The sequence below is a fragment of the Euprymna scolopes genome, chromosome 21 (assembly GCF_053919585.1).
Source record: "Euprymna scolopes isolate OS-2025 chromosome 21, ASM5391958v1, whole genome shotgun sequence".
In the NCBI taxonomy this organism is placed as follows: Eukaryota; Metazoa; Mollusca; class Cephalopoda; order Sepiida; family Sepiolidae; genus Euprymna; species Euprymna scolopes.
In genome coordinates this window covers 40,493,320-40,510,429 of record NC_136502.1, presented here as the reverse complement: position 1 = coordinate 40,510,429, position 17,110 = coordinate 40,493,320, and the positions used below count along the sequence as shown (strand labels likewise).

General features: G+C 32.7%; 1 protein-coding gene and 1 long non-coding RNA gene across 2 annotated transcripts in view; one reads left to right on the top strand and one right to left on the bottom strand.

The window, feature by feature from the left end:
* LOC145242153 (uncharacterized) overlaps positions 1 to 17,110 on the top strand; it is an 87,196-nt gene that overhangs the window by 69,766 nt on the left and 320 nt on the right. Inside the window, exon 3 of the long non-coding RNA XR_013862660.1 lies at positions 10,765 to 10,966. This is a non-coding gene — a long non-coding RNA (uncharacterized LOC145242153). The remainder of the gene's footprint in view (positions 1 to 10,764; positions 10,967 to 17,110) is intronic.
* LOC145242150 (small ribosomal subunit protein mS39-like) overlaps positions 13,363 to 17,110 on the bottom strand; it is an 87,163-nt gene continuing 83,415 nt past the window's right edge. Inside the window, exons 23-25 of the mRNA XM_080105129.1 lie at positions 15,337 to 15,400; positions 14,194 to 14,288; positions 13,363 to 13,642 (exon numbers count right to left, since the gene is read on the bottom strand). Of these exons, the coding sequence (XP_079961255.1) occupies positions 13,606 to 13,642; positions 14,194 to 14,288; positions 15,337 to 15,400 (196 nt within the window). The 3' untranslated portion in view covers positions 13,363 to 13,605. The remainder of the gene's footprint in view (positions 13,643 to 14,193; positions 14,289 to 15,336; positions 15,401 to 17,110) is intronic.

The window sequence follows — 17,110 nt, the reverse complement described above, 5'->3', positions numbered from 1 at the left end:
ATTATTATTATTATTATTATTATTATTATCTAAATATTAATTTACTTGTCTGTACGTCCAGTGTAACCAAAAGCATAATCATTGCAAACAATAATTAATTAAAAACGAATTACCTCTCTTTATAGTCGCTCTTTATCAGTTAAAAATCATTAAAACCATTCGCTCTCCAAAAATTAAAAAAAAAAAACATGGCTGTCTGTTTACGGTTTCAAATTGGTTGCTTTATTTTATAATTAAAAAAGTCATGTTGGGAGGAGACTGTAAGTCTTTTTTTATCATAGATTCTTTTTAAAATTAAAAAGAAATGTTCAAGTGAATTGACATCTGTTCCTTTATAATTTATATTAAAAATTATCCAGAAAAACAAAAGAAAACAGTGCGTTATGTGTTAAATTTTCATTGAAAAAAAAATGTATTTTCTTAAATTAATTCTTTTTATCTTTAAAAGGTTAAAAAAGAATTTACTAAAAAAATTGTTTTAAATTCGTTGTTATTTGTTTTATTTTTTATTAATTTTATTTATAATGTGTTTTAAAAATTTTCAACTACCGTGGAATTTCCATGGGTTCTACTAGTTATTATTATTCACTCACTAGGAGTTTTCATCCATCCATCCATCCATAGCCCTTGAGCCCCTGGAGGGGCATAGGCCATCTACAACTTTGTAGATGCTTTTGTAGCGAGGAGTTCTTTTTACAGAGTCCGGGCGCTGGTCCCACGCCCAACCTTCCCAGAAGGTACATACAGCGCCTAGCCTTCCCAAATGGTCACCCATCTGGTACTGGCCAAGCTCAACGTTGCTTAACTTCAGTGATCTGGCAAGAACCGGTGTGTCAATGTGATTGTGCTGTACTGAGTTTTCATACTGGTTAATATCAACGATTTCTCTTTGAGAACAACTTGTGGTGTTCCCTGGAGTCTGAGTGACAACAAGTCTCCCCAGATTTCCAATGCTCTCCACCTCTTTTGATAGCATTTTCTATATGTCCGGCTGGCGCCTGTGGTGCCTGTGGCTCATGTGTATTAATTTCCACATTTAAGAGTTCTCCTTAATATTTCAATTGTGAATGTGAATGTATGTACGCGAACGTGAATATATGTACATGTGTGGACATGGGCGCGTATGTTTGTGTGCGCATATGTATATGACAAGTAATATAGCTTGAGATGTGAATGCATGTTTTTGTGTGAGACTAGAAAAGGATCGCACACTCTCCACCTCTTTTGATAACATTTGCAATTAATTTGCATTATCACAACAGCCGCTTAGTATTGATTTCTTATTGATAGCAACCATTGGTCTTCACTGATATTTGGGTGGCAATAAGCCTCCCCAAGGTCCCAGTCCTCTTTGTACCCATCCAGTAGAGGTCTGGTTAGTGCTTTATCTCCTCGGTCTTTCCATCGTTCTTAACCCTCCTTGAGTATTTGGTGTGATATCAGTTGATGCTATTACTTTTTTCATGGGTGGGAGGATAACTTACAATTATACAATTTCAATTTTCTTGATTCTATGTAGCATTTTTTGTATTTTACTTCTGTAGCAGTTTCTATATGTCCGGCTGGCGCCTGTGGTGCCTGTGGCTCATGTGTATTAGTTTCCACATTTAAGAGTTCTCCTTAATATTTCAGTTGTTTTCACTATTGTTATTCGTTGTATTTTCTCAGTTATTCTTCTGATTCAAATTTCTCCCATTATTTTTTTCAAAGTTTTTCGGAATTGTTCCTAATGTTCGTACTATTATTAGTGTTATTTTGATTTTCTTCATCTTCCATATTCCTTTCAACTCTCTGACTAGTTCTGCATATTTGCTCCATTTCTCAGTCTCCTTGATATTCACCCTGTAGTCTGCTGGAACAGTGAAATTTACGATTTGGCGGGACTTTTCCTTCTTGCTAATTATTACAACATCTGGTCTTCTTGCTTGGATGGGTTTATCTGTTTGTCCGTCCATGTCCCATAAAGTTTTATGACTTTCATTTTCAAGTACTGCTGCTGGTTTGTGCTTGTACCGTATATCTGGGTGTTCAAGATGCAGTTGTTTGCGTAACTGCCAGTGTACTGCCTTCCCCACTTGATTGTGTCTGTTCTTATATTCTTTTTGGGCTGGTTTGCTGCATTCGCTTATTATGTGGTTTATTTTTTCGTCTCTTTATCCACTGAGTCTGCATTTGTTGTTTTCTTGTGTTTTATCAGTCTTTGCTTTGATGTGGTTGGTTCTTATCGTGTTATCTTGTCCAACTGTTATTAGGAATTCAGTTTCTCTGTTTAGGTTTCCTTTTTGTAGTCATGTCCATGTTTTTGTTAGTCTCATCTTTATGAATCGTCCATGTAGCTATTTATGTTCCTATTTTTCTTTTCTTGTCTTATCCTTTGTCTCCCTGTTTTCTGTCTTGTTCATTTTTTCAGTGTCTCTTGCTGCGGTAATTATCCTTTCTATTTGCTCCAGACAAGGCATGAAGCTGCTTGATGTAAGGAACTAACAAGGATGGAAAGACAGGAGATGCCTATTGATCTTAGTCTTGAAAAGACCAAGGCTTTAGATAAGAAAAAAAACAGTCATCAGGAAGAGAGTTCTACAAGCCTGCAGTTTTTGGAAAGAAGCTACTGGAATAGGAAGCCGTATTACAATGAGGTATTAAAACATTGAACAGATGGAGACCACTAGATCAACAAGTTAAATGAGCTGGAACAAAGGAAGCAGGGAATAGATCAGACAACTCTGAAGGATACATGCCATAACAGTTTTTATATAAAAAGACAGAGACTAACAATATCACGTCTGTGAGAAAGAGTGCATAAATGAAGAAAGAGTAAGGCCAATTAAATTGCAGATACGTTTCTGCACCTTATCAAGAACCCTCAAATAAGGCGGTAATTCACCGGCCCAAATGCTCCAAATATGGTCTGATAGTAAATTTGTAGAGATAGAGAATAGGCTGTTCTAGACTAGTTAAACTATTATAATGCAAGTAGTCTTGGCAAACAAGTAACAAAGAAGAGTTACTTACCTTTTATTAATAAATTAAGAAAACGATTGTCCAGGTGTAAGTAATTGTTTGAGCATAAAGCCGTCCACAGATAATAACAAAAAGAAGAGTCGCCCTTTATTTACGAGTCATAACAATTTCACGCTTTCATTTCCTGGGTGGGGGGTAAATGTCGGTATTGACTGACGTTTTGGTAGTCAGGTTGAGGTAAGACTGACTTGAGTGTCGTCGTCAATCTATAAAAAGAATGTGTCCAGTTGCATAGCAAATAGGTTAGTTGGTCAATGTGACTTTGGCTGAAAGTGACATTGCTTGACGTAATTAACAAAGTAGCCACTTTATCGTGTCTCGGGTTTAGTTATTTACTAGTGCGAAATGAACGAGAACTCCATGGTGTGTACTTTTTCTCCCAGTCCTGAACCCCATTTTTATTTCTATAGTGTTCAATTTTTCTAGTCATAAATACAAGTAAAAAGTAAAACGTTATCTTAACTATGTCTCAGAATTTTAAGTTGCATAATTTGGATCCATTATTTGGATTATTCGGATTTCTATTGTTCACATCCAATGCAGCCTTCTTCAAGTCCGTCGTGTCAAACTCAGGAATCTTTATGTCCAATTCATGAATCCGGACACAATTTCAAACAGAAATTAATTCACGGTGGTAGTTTGCTTCTTTTTATTTTTTTACAAAGGAGTCACCACTTATTAAGGCCCGGAGGCCTCTCGAGGATAAGGGTTAATGAGTGTCAGGAAGTCAATGGGAAAATGTTGTAGAAATCGTTAGTAGTGAAAATTTGGTAAATTGGATTACTTAAGGAGAACTGCTCATCATGGATTTGTTTATGTTGGACTTGAAGACAACCATATTGTAGTCAGTTGGAAAGCAGGAAAACGGAACAGAGTTCCACAGGCGTGCAGTTCTAAGAAAGAAGCTTTGTTCATGGAATCTACATTTAGGTTTAGGAACAGATAAAGAGTGGGGGAAATTATTGATAGTGTGTACAGCTAGACGAGTGGTTTTTTGTGAAAGTCAGACCAGGAGAGTGGGGTATCATAGATTGGAGCTCAGACGAGTACTTGCCATGAGAATAACGGTAAAACAGAGACAGGTTCGCAACGTCTCTTCTATAGGGAAGAGATTGCAGGGAAGAGAAAAGGGCATCTCATTAAGTTATTCCCAAATTCTGAAGCATTTATATACAACATGATCACCTTGATGCAATACATAGCATAATCAAGTTGACATGTCAGTTCTAGTTGGATCACCAAAGTTAAGCAACATTGAACCTGGTCAGTACCAGATGGTTGACCATTTGGGAATACCACGTGCTGGATGAAAAAGAACGTCAACTCCTCCCTGCACGAACTGTAAAACATAACATCATATTCTCCCCTGACCAGGATAAGCATGCAACTGGAGGCCGCTTATTAACTTTATATTTCCTAGAAACTTCCTCCTTAAGAGTAAGTCAGCTAAGATCTCCTTTTTTTTGTTGTTTGTTTGCTTTTCTGGAATTTTTCCAAGTCAGAGATTATATTGTCTGAAGCGTTGTGAAAATAACGCCCAAGTAGTCTAAATAATCCAAATGATGCAGAGTCATATTTACTGTTGATAAATGTCTAGTGCAAATACAGACCCTACAGTATTACCGTACTCGTCCGCCCTCTTCCCATTTTTCACGTTATAACAAAATTATAACAAAACATTGTATCACTTATTGCAATTAAAAGCAAAACAATTATTGTTCCGCAGTGAGAAGTGTTATGGCCACATATTCAATGTTTTTGTTAGTTGAAACTTGTTTTCTAGGATAACTATGCGATTCCAAGTAACATTTTTTACGAATCCACTTTCTTAAAATTTTATTTTGCTAATTATCTTCGAAATAATCTTCAACAACTGATATCTATTGTTCCAGAGACTCTTAAAAAATAAACAGCTGTTGTCCAGTACTCAACCTAATTAAAAAAAAAATAAAAATATAGAAAAATCTTTGTATGACGTACATACCCATAATGGAATGAAAATGTCATATTTCAAAAATCGTATAAATTGATCAAGTAGTTTTTTTTATATATATATAGAAGATCATTTTTGTAACAATATTTTTAGCGATTTTGATAATAAATTGTAGTCATTAAAAGGTAGTTCGAATTGAATTGTCTCCCTTTATTTATTGAAGATGGCAACGCAAGACACAACATCCTCGCTTCCTCATCAAGACTCATTTTCTTAATAAAAGAAAAAAATGACTAGATTAATTTATGTGATTTTTGGAATATACAATAATAACAAATGAAAATTGGTTAGTCAGAAGTACAGTTTGATTTATCAGCTTAAATACTCTGTGAGTCTGACTTTGACAAGACGACTTTTATGTTAGTAATTACAAAATACAAGTAGTTTCATCAAAGTTTTGTTTCATTTTGTCTGTTATATATATATATATATATATATATATATATATATATATATATATATATATATATATATATATTCTCTTTTTTGTTTTATTTTACTTCAGTCGAAGTTCTCAGAAATCAAGGGGCCCACTACCTGGGGCTAACACTTGAAGTCCATATGACATAGATATTCGAATGTTCCATTTAAGTTCTTTATCTCTCAAGCATTGAGTTAGTAAAGAAATTGAGAACATAAATTTCCTCTCCCCAATTAACCAGTTTCATACGTTGTAGTATATCTTTTATTTTGGTCTCTTGGTCTTACTGGATTCCAGGACAAGAATTTATCTAGTCTGGTGGAGTATCCAGCTTCGTGCTATTACTTGAGGTAATATCACTTGGAGAAGGTGCACCATTCCTCGGAAAAGCTGTGGGGTAGCCGTAGTGAGGAGATCTTATTTGGACTGCGAATACTATGTGATTTTGAATATTTGGTCAGGGTTAACTTCTATGGAAAAAGTATCCTCATGCCAGATTGTTCTGACAAACCCCTGTACAGAGAGACCTTAGACACTCGAGGATAGTGTCTAGTAGGCATTCAAGTTCTCCCCAGACAGGATAAAATGATAAAGTTGTCGCCCTAAAGAAAACAACATTACAGATTTATTTTAAAACTTTTATTGAAAAAATCAATTCAGATAACTGGATTATGTAGTAGAGCTGACATCTATTTAATGTACCCGCTTTCAACTGCAATCACCACTTTGATATGGGTCCGGAACTGGGAGCATTCTTTTCCTCAAGCGCCGGCAAGAGCTCGGTGAATACTCTGTTGATGGTGGCGATCAGGCTGGCTTTGGTGTTGTGGGAGGTCATGTTGGTGATGTTCTCAATGTATGGCCAAACGAAGTAGTCCAGCAGGTTCTGTTTGGGGGAGGAGGGGAGCTAGTGAGAGAAGGGTACAAAGTCGTAGCACTCCTTCTGAAGCAAAGCCTGGGTCTTTGTACTTGTGGGCCAGCACTGAGTCCTGCTGCCACACACTGGATCTGCCAGCAGCTACCTGATTGCACCAGAAGATCACCACAACCTTCAGCACATCCAGGTACACTTTGGTGTTGACTATTAAGCCAACTTCGAAGATGTGAGGTGGTATGATGTGACCCTTACTTGAGACCACAACAAAGAGCATAACCTTGGATCGTCCGATACATTAAGCTGTGCTCTCAAGCATTGAGGGTGCTGGCAATGGCCCTGTTGTCATAATTTGGATCAGTAGAGAGCACGACTTGTACAGCGGCGCATCTTTGATCTTGCTCATTGAACTTTGTGTCACTTTCAAGTATGATAGAAGGCTCCTATTGCTTGGGATTTGTATAAAACTGGCCAACTAGTTGATGGTCTGCAACTAAAAAAGAGAACCGGTTTTCATGAAATGCAAATGGAATCATGTTGTCTTTTATATGGCGACATTTTCAAAGTTCGACCATGTATATATATATATATATATATATATATATAAACACACACACACACACACATATATATATATATATATATATATATATATATATATATATATATTTAAAACTCCCTTGTCTGTCTGTCTGTCTGTCTCCATATTTTCATAGTGCATCTCCTCTGAGATGCAAGGTGGCATGGATCAAATCATTGAATGTTTTGTGAACTGTTTTTATGGCTCTTTAGCCAGTAAAAATAGCTGCTAAGGAGTTAAAATTAAAAGAAATTAGAACTTGACAGTTAATTTTATTTTATTTCGGACTATTAGTCTCATCTTTATTAGTTGTTGTTTTTTTTAATCTTTTTATTGGTTCACAACGTTTCGGCCAACTTCCTCTGGCCTTCGTCAGGTGGTAACCGCGACGGATAGGAACTTCGAATCTCCTAACTGCATTCTCAATCGGTACGGACCCGACTATGGAAGATCAGATAATAAATAAAAAAAAAAAATTTAAAAAAAAACAAAAAAACGTGGATTTATAAGATCAAAGAATCCAACCTTGATTGCCCTTCGGGGCCCGTGGCGCAGTTGATAGAGACATTGAATCTCTACGGTTCCAGATGAACATTGTCTGAAGATAGCGGTTTCAATCCCACCCAAAGCGTGCCAGAGGTAATTGGTAAAAAATGTGGTGAGACGACAACAACTACGGATGGCAGTGATGGCTGAGAATGCAGTTAGGAGATTCGAAGTTCCTATCCGTCGCGGTTACCACCTGACGAAGGCCAGAGGAAGTTGGCCGAAACGTTGTGAACCAATAAAAAGATTAAAAAAAAACAAGAACTAATAAAGATGAGACTAATAGTCCGAAATAAAATAAAATTAACATATAATGCTCATCTCAAAAATAAAAAATTCCAATTAAGGAATAATATATATATTGACAGATATAGGTCGACTTAAAATTCCCTTGTGCACATGCACACATATATATTTATATACATTTATACATGAACGTTAGTTCATTTTTAGCTATTTCATATCTAACTAACGATAGCTCAAACGGTAGTGATTAAGACTGGAGTACTATATGTTTGGGTTTCAGTTTTGATTCTAGCTGATGGCATCAGATTATAATGTTCAAAATTTTTAAAAACTTTTTTTGTACTTTCGAAATCACTACTATATATTGGGTACAATATAATAATCAATGATAATAAATATGTATAAATTTTACATATGAATTTTCATATTTCTTCAACATTTTTTTTTTTTTGTATTATCACTCTAGATTTCAGATTAGCGTTTGAGTAATTAAGAGCATCTTTTTTAAGGTTTTTTGCTATTAAAAAATATATTTTGGATTTTTACCTATGTTTTCAATGTCAATCTTTCACATGAAGAGGTTGCTAGTATTAAGAGGAGGGAGAAGTTGAAAATGAAGGGCATTTTGAAATTATAAAAAAAATGGTTAGTGTTTTGTCCTACAAAATCTGGTGAAGAATTGGGTGATCAATAATGCTTTCTGGTCCGGAAGTGGGTGATCATTTAGAATAATATCTATATAATAAAATGAATCCTCACTCTCGAGTTTAAAATATATATTAAACTAGCAGGGCTACCCGACGTTGCCGGGATTAAATGATGATAAACGAATGTTTCACATTCCGATATTTTTATTTTCATTGAAATCTGTGCAATCGCTCATTTTTCAATCAAATCGATTGATTGGGAACACATCATAGTGCACTGGGAGAAAGCTTCACATGCCTCCCTGCAGTGATATAGTCTATAATACATTGTAGTCTACATTGCACTGTAGAGAATCTATTATTGATTTTATAAAATTATTTTTTATATATAATAGCTTGAATTAAAATTTAAAATGTAAAAGTCAAGTACCATGCTTCAATTGTGCTCTAAACAGAAACACTCATTTCAAACGTGCCCCTGTCATATCCAAGATCCTACTGTTGATTTTATATGACTGACCTTAGTGCTTGTGCAATGATAATGACTTGAATTTAAGTTTGAAATGAAAAAGTTAAGTATCATGGTTCAATTGAGCTTTAAATATAAGCATTAATTTTGAACACGCCTCTGTCATGATTTTATATGTTGGACCTTTCGGCTTGTGTGGTAATAAAACTTCTCAAATGCACTTGTACTGTGTGAGGTAAACTTGAGTCAAAATTGTCTGTTCCTTCTTTTATTGGATTATTTCAATTATCAATACTTATCAAAGACATTCCAATACAAAACCTATCTAAGAACACTGCCAGACATATAAAGTACCTTTGTGTGAAATTTCATACAAATTGGCCCAGCCGTTTTCGAGTCCGTAGGGAACTTTCTCTCTTTCACACACACACACACACACACACACACACACACACAGTTCCTTTTTATAATAGAGATTTTTAAAGAAGTATTTGCGATTGTACAGAAACAAAATATTTTACTTTCCTGTGGGGGCAAAGAATATATTTACTCGACTTTGAACCACAATAGTTTTCTTTGTAAGTCGTATGTAAGTTCATCTGTAGTCTAGAGAAAACTGGACAATGCGAGCTGTTTCATGAATCACAACTTGCCATATGATCTGTCAAACCTTTTCCTCTATTTAATGACACACCTATATCAAACTTCCAATAAAAGTGAGTCGGGGGGAGGTTAATGTGTGCATGTGTGTAGCTCATTGAATTGACTGTGACATTTACCATGTATTTTGTAGAATTAGAAATTGAATTTAGAACCCAATTTATTGCAACATGTTTACAGATGGCTATGCAAAATTTGAACTTATTTCTATGCCCAAGAAAGCTTCTTAACCTGGAAATTAGAAATGTCATCTTACTACACTTTTTCTATAAGTAAGCAATGCCGTATAAACACACGAAATTCAAATTTATTGTGAAAATTTGCAACAGTAGCTGTAATTTGGAAACGAATAATTAGTGCTATTTGAAGGTTAGTACTTTATAAAAATCAAATAGATTTTATTTTATTAGTAGCACCATCTATATATAATAGGTATTAGACATAAATTAATAAATCTTCCCCAAATTTCAGTTTATTTGGAGTATTTTACAGAGATTTTGGGAAGCATAATATGGGTATAACCCCATTTGAAAATTTAAATATTTCAGATTTGCATTAAATTTCATCCATATTCATTAGACACCAATTAAGCAAGATTCCCATAATTCCAATTTCGTTTAAAGACACCATAATCTTAAGACTTAAAAATTTTGTACATTTTTTTTTAAATCAAAATCATGTAATAGATTTTGATCAAAATTAGAACAAGGATTCTAGACATAAAGTTTAGTATCGTTATTGCTTCACTTAAATAATTGTAATCTAATATATAAACGGCTATATGTCTGTTTGTCAGTCTGTCTGTCTGCCTGTCAGTCTCCATATTTTCAAACTCTATCTCCTCCGAAACTAAAAGTTGCAGAGTGACGCTAGGAGACTCAAATGATTGGATTTTTTATGGGCCGTTCTTGTATAAGGTTAAAATAGTTTTTAAGGGTGTCAAAAATGGGTCAAAATTGCAAAAATCGTTATACATTTTGTACATTCATATTAGTTTATTTTTAATTTTTAATCAGTTCATATGCGTGTCATGTTGGTACAATGGTAATGTCATCTGCTTTAAATGCTACAGTTTTTTTTTTTGATTTTAGCTGACGGCACCATTATTTCCCTTTGCTTTTTTTTTTTATTGTTTTCAAAATGGTGGACAAGACAACCGCTCTAGTGTTACTCATAAAGTTTGGTTTTCTTATTTAAAAATAAAACTACTTGAAAAAAATTATATGATTTTTGGAATATGATATTTTTCTTTTATTCCGGATATGTACATCTTATAGTTTTTTCTTTATTTTTGTTTTTTTATGTAGGGGAAATTCCGGACATAGTTTTCTGATTACGAGCAAAAGGCACATATTTTTGTATTATGTTAAGTGTTGAGACATTATGTTGAACAAAGATGGTGGTAGTAAATAAAATCGGCGAAGAATCAATGCAGTCACGATCTTGAGTGTCAAGTTATTCCTAGTAACAAAGATGGCAGCGAAGATCAATGCAGTAACTATAAATCTAGTAAGTATGAACTATTGAGTTATTTCCCTTTGCTTTTTTTTATTGTTTTCAAAATGGTGGACAAGACAACCGCTCTATTGTTACTCATAAAGTTTGGTTTTCTTATTTAAAAATAAAACTACTTGAAAAAAATTATATGATTTTTGGAATATGATATTTTTCTTTTATGTACATCTTATAGATTTTTCTTTATTTTTGTTATTTTATGTAGGGGGAATTCCGGACATAGTTTTCTGATTACAAGCAAAAGGCACATATTTTTTTATTATGTTAAGTGTTGAGACATTATGTTGAACAAAGATGGTGGTAGTAAATAAAATCGGCGAAGAATCAATGCAGTCACGATCTTGAGTGTCAAGTTATTCCTAGTAACAAAAATAGCAGCGAAGATCAATGCAGTCCCGATTTTGAGTCGTCTCAAGACAGAGGCCGACGGTGAACTGATTGAATCCAAAATTCGACACTTTTTATAATAACTTTTGAAGCTTCTGATTGGTTGATTATTATAAGTGTGATTATATCGTTGAAATCATTGGTGTCATACCCTCATTAGTATTCAAAAACATTTTAACATATTATCATTGATTTTAGTGAGATGGAGTTACTACATGAGGCTTTCAGTAGATTTGACTTTTCATTATTCATTTTCTGCCATGTTTTTTGCTACTTTGTTACATTAGATTGCGAACAAAGTTCACCGTTTTGACATTTCGTTCATTTAGAAACACAATTGTTTTATTTGCACATACATATATTCCTATAATTTACTTCAAAATTATTGTAATAGCCCAAAATAATTTATTTTGCTTTAACTCTGTATTGTATGTGGTTCTTTCACTATTATGTAAACCTCTCAGTGTAGTAAAAATATGCTTATAAGTAGTTTAAAAAGAAAATTCTGCATTTCTCCAGAATTGGGACAAGATTTTTGGAAATCGTAATACTGAATTTCACATGAAAACAATGGTATTTACGTATTCCTCATATTTTTAAGATGATTATATCCAAAAATTACGAAAATCGATGAGGTATAAAATTATTTATTAAAGAAAATAAAAAATAGAATTTGATGAAAACGATCATAAAACACAAGAAAGTTCAACAAGGAGATAATTTTCCATTTGAATTAAACTAAGATGGCAGCAATTTTTCACCTGCAAATACAATTAAAGTTGTTTTGTTTAATAACTCAGTAATATTCATATTTCACCCCAAACAAGGCATACTTGGAATGTAAGGGGTTACTATTTGGACTGTAGTGAGACTTCTGTTCACATTACATTTAAACTTTTGTAGGTTAGTTTAGTCAGGGAAGTTGGAAACCAGGAGAAAATTCCAAAGTCTAGCAGTCTGCGGAAAGTAACCGAAGGCTTTCCAGCATCTAGGGACCTCAGCAGTGAAAAAGTGTGGATTTTGCTGCTTTTTAGGTTAGTCAAAAGTATGTATGTCGAGGGGGGCACAAGTACTATGAGTTCATCAGAACACATTCCATTAAAGTACTTGTAAAACAGACACTGGAATGCAACATTACGGTGATGGAATAGATGTTGGAACTTGCTCGATAGATTAGATTTGAGACTCTTTTTTGAACTCTATCTAAAAGTAAGAGACTAGTGGTAGATACAACAGCTCAGATGTGGCAGCAATACTCCATGCATGAGCGAATTGTGGCTTTATAGAGGCACAGGACTATTATTAGTGTGGTGGATGAATTGTGGTTGCATGTATTGCCACTTTCACATACAATGAAATTATATTTTTATATCAGCATTTATCATCATTCTTTGCAAGCACAGCATATACACTCCACAAAATATCTGCACAATCATAGCATGAAGTATTTTTTTTTTTTTTACATGGTAGTCACCACTTATCAAGGCTCGGAAGCCACTCAGGGATAAGAGTTATTGCGTGTACAGTAATCAATGGGATAATATCGTAGTAATCATTAGTATTGGATATTTGATAAAGTGTCTTACTTAAGGGGGCGGTTTATCAGGAATTTGTTTATGTTGGACTTGAAGACATCCAAGTTGTAGTCAGGTGGGAAACAGCAAACGGAAGAGAGTTCCACAGGCATGCACTTCTAAGAAAGAAGCTTTGTTCATGGAATCTACGTTTTGATTTAGGCACAGATAAAGAGTGGGAAAAATTATTAAAAAATAATAACATTTAACTAACCTGCAGGTGTAAACTTGCAAATTTTTAACCAACGAAAAAGATCCCTGCTTATTTGAAAGGGATTAGTTTGTATTCACTCAAAAGAGCTAATTCCAATATAAAAGATGATTGTTAACCAATAATTTTCTGATTGGCACATGGATACATCATTATATTTTTATACATCAGTGAATGGCATCATTATTTTAAATGCAGCAAAAAGACAACAGCAAACATAAATGGAACAAGAAATTTATTCAATGAAATTTATTTTACAAGTTTTTATCCAATGAAAATTGTTCATTACAACAATCTTCAAGTAACTCAGAAGATTCTAAACAAAATTCCTTTCAAAACATTTTGTAAGTGTTTACATTTTCCAAAATTCATTATGGATTTTGCACAGCAAACTGTGGCATCTACTTTAACACATCACACATTAGGGAATGCATTTTTAACAAATCCCATCGCCAATGAGGTTATGAAGAGCTAATGTTTAGTGATTTCAAGTGGTTTCTGAAAAAAGAAATAAAATCAATAAATTCTATTTGTTCAACATCAAGGAAACAAAAAAAAATACAATTATATGAAAAATAAATGAAAAATGAATGAACAAATTAAAAATTACTAAAAGATAAATAAAAAATATATTAAATGAAATCAGAAATTAATGAATGCATAAATAATTTTTTAAAATAATTAAATGAATGAATAAATTAAAAATGAAAATGTAATAAAAAATAATAAAAAAATTAACAAAATGAAAGAATAATAAAAAATGAATGAATAATCAAAAATAAATAACTTTATTAGAAATGAATAATTAAAAATGAATGAATAAATAAATAAATAATAAATAATCAAAATGAATAAATGATTAAGAATGAATAAATAATAAAAAGTGAATAAATAATGAAAATGAAAGAATAATAAAAAATGAATAAATAATTTAATCAAAAATAAATAAATAATTAAAAATAAATAGATAAAATAAAAATGAATGGATGAACAAATAAACTAATAAACTGCAAACTAATATTGCATGATAAAAAAAATTGTCATCTTACTTTTGACTTTCTGAAAAGTCTAATTCTTTCTCAAGCTGTTCTTGTATTTCTTTGTTGATCATGTGACCCATAGAACTGATCACGTTTAAACATTTCTGAAGAAAAGAAAATTATTTTAAAATTATAAACTACATCCAAGGAACCAAAAGCAGTAACGTCACTAAATCTAGTATTGTATATGAAATGAAAAGGAAATATATTTGTTTTTAAATCCATGTGTATATATTTTTCAGATTATTATATATATTTTTTGATCCAAATATACTTACTGCAGTAATGCCACTAAATCTAGTATTGAGTTGATTGCAAAAAAAAAAGAAATTCTGTGTAGGCATTAAAAATGTTTTTATGTGAAATATTATTATATGAGGAGTCATTTCAAGTTAGTTATTTTATTTTAAGCATCTAAAAATGAAAAAATATATGATTTAACGATGTGAACATTGCCTAAAAACTAAAATGGCTGATATGAAGCATCTTATAAGATGGACATGTTATTTTTTAAGCAATGCTTCCACACTTAAATCGTGTATTTCTCATGTTTAAATGCTTAAAATAAAATAAATATTAACTCAAAATGACTCCTCATTTAACATAAAAAAATTTTTTTTTAAATGAATATACAAATTTTCATTCAATTCAATACACAACTCAAGAAATATTCATTTATAAGCAGTGGAAAGAAATATAACTTCAAATAATCAACAAAATATATTTGAATAAATACTAAAAGTCACAAATACATCTATTGCTAAATAAATGCTTTAAGGACATGGCTATATTAAAAGTAAAGGTAAAATCCTAAAATGGGTGTTTGCAGGTGAATGTGTGGACATCCTAAATTACTATATAAACTTGAGAGCGGGAGAATGATAGAAAAAGTCAGAAATGAGTTGAAAGATTTGATATTTAATTACAATAAGAGGAAAAAAAGCATGTTTCATGAGCTGACATTGTCTCAACAGTGTCGTCATCAATGAAGATGATATCACATCATGATTCCATTTCTTTTCTGAAGAACTGATGCTGAACACCAACACATACATCTTCATTTTGAAGGAAGTGATGAAATTTCAGATTGATAAAGAAAGAAAAATACACCTTTTCCAGGTAAAATGAAAAAAAAAAAAAAAAACAACGTACAAAAGCTGCGTCTGCTTTCTTTTCTTGGATACAGTTTGTCAGTAACATCAATAATTGTGACTCACTGAAATAAAAAAAATAAAAAATCTTTGAAGAAACTTTGTAATTTCAAAAGAAAGTTTGTAATTTGCTTATAATATTAAGTTTGCAGTTTGCTTATACACTGCTTATCAAATTATTAACGAGTTTACATTTTTAAAAATATTTAAGGAACGTGTGAATAAAAATCCATGAAACTTTAAGAAAGTGCTTACAATACTATTCAGCTACTCCAGTCAGAAAATAAAAGTATTTAAAGCAGTATTAGCAAAACTATGACAGAAGATAGGAATATCTGTTGATTTCAGTGTGTCAAGTTATTAACGAGGTGAAGAAATAAAAACACAATATACCCAGAACTTGTTTATTGAAATATTTTTCAAACATCAAATGAACTAGGAAAAATCCTTAAAGCACAATAACTATATAGCAATTTCTACATTGACATAATTAGTAGAGGATATATGATTCTTTTTTATGAATGACTTGTAAAAGATGTTGGTCTACAGAATTAATCAAATTTGTGATTTTGTCAAGTTATTCCTCGTGATACCTCTTGGAGAGCATCCCACAACTCATCTTTGCTCTTAAATTGGCGTCACCTTGCATAGAGGCATCGCTTCATGATACTCCAAAGATTCTCAATTGGGTTCAAATCTGGTGAACTCGCAGACCATTCCATCTTCCGTAGCCCAGAGAACCCCAGTTGTTGCAAATACTCTTTGCTTTTGTTTGCTGTATGCGAGGGAGCATTATCCTGCATAAAAATATCAACCTTTGCTTCTTCAACCATGGTTCAAAGTGCTCCTTCAGAAAAGCTATGTAAGCATTTTACATCATTTTTACGCCTTCTGGGACTCTCCATGGGCCAACTTAACAACTTCACATTTAATTTGTAGTGGAGAACGGCGTGAAACAACTCTAGATTTACCTTTATCAGCTCTCTTACGTACCTTTGTAGGGTCCTTGACAAAGTTCTTCACAGTTTGATGGTACCTTCCTATCATTTTTGATAGTTCGAGGGTAGTTTTACCTTTTGCTAGCTGTTCTGTAATAGGGCTCGTTTTAGAACTACTCAAACCACCTTTATGACCCATTTTATTGACGAAACAAACTGCCTTGTTAATAATTTAACACACCTCAAATACTGAGGATTCAGCAATTACGATGGCAAGTTGTTTACATTGCACGGAACAGTACAAAAATTTTACAGTAGACGCAGCTCAACATTGTCAACGTTTCCAAAGCTTTTGATACAACACTACTGGTAAGTTTCTGAAACTGGTAAAAAAATGTTATCTCATTAATAATTTGACACGCAGTGTAATATTAAGTTTGCGGTCTGTCTTATAATATTAAGTTTGCTGTTTACTTTATAATGTTAAGTTTATGGTTTGCTTTATAATATTAAGTTAGCAGCATGTACTAAAGATTGAATCTTCAACTTCCAGAAGAATATAATTTACCACTAAATTTTACCAAGTACTTTATCCACTATGCCATGGCCCCTTGCGTAACATTGTGAAAATAACACTTAAGATGAGAACAGTAGTCCAAACAATCCAAATAATATAATTAATCTTCAATTAAAAAATTCAAAAACATAAATAAATAATTGCAATCATTTTCTTATTTTCTTCATTCAGTTTTGGTATTTATAATGTTATGAATGCTCCAGACTCTGCAGCGGGCAACTTCTGTTTTTCATGCAATCTGGTCTAAAGGCTTGATATAG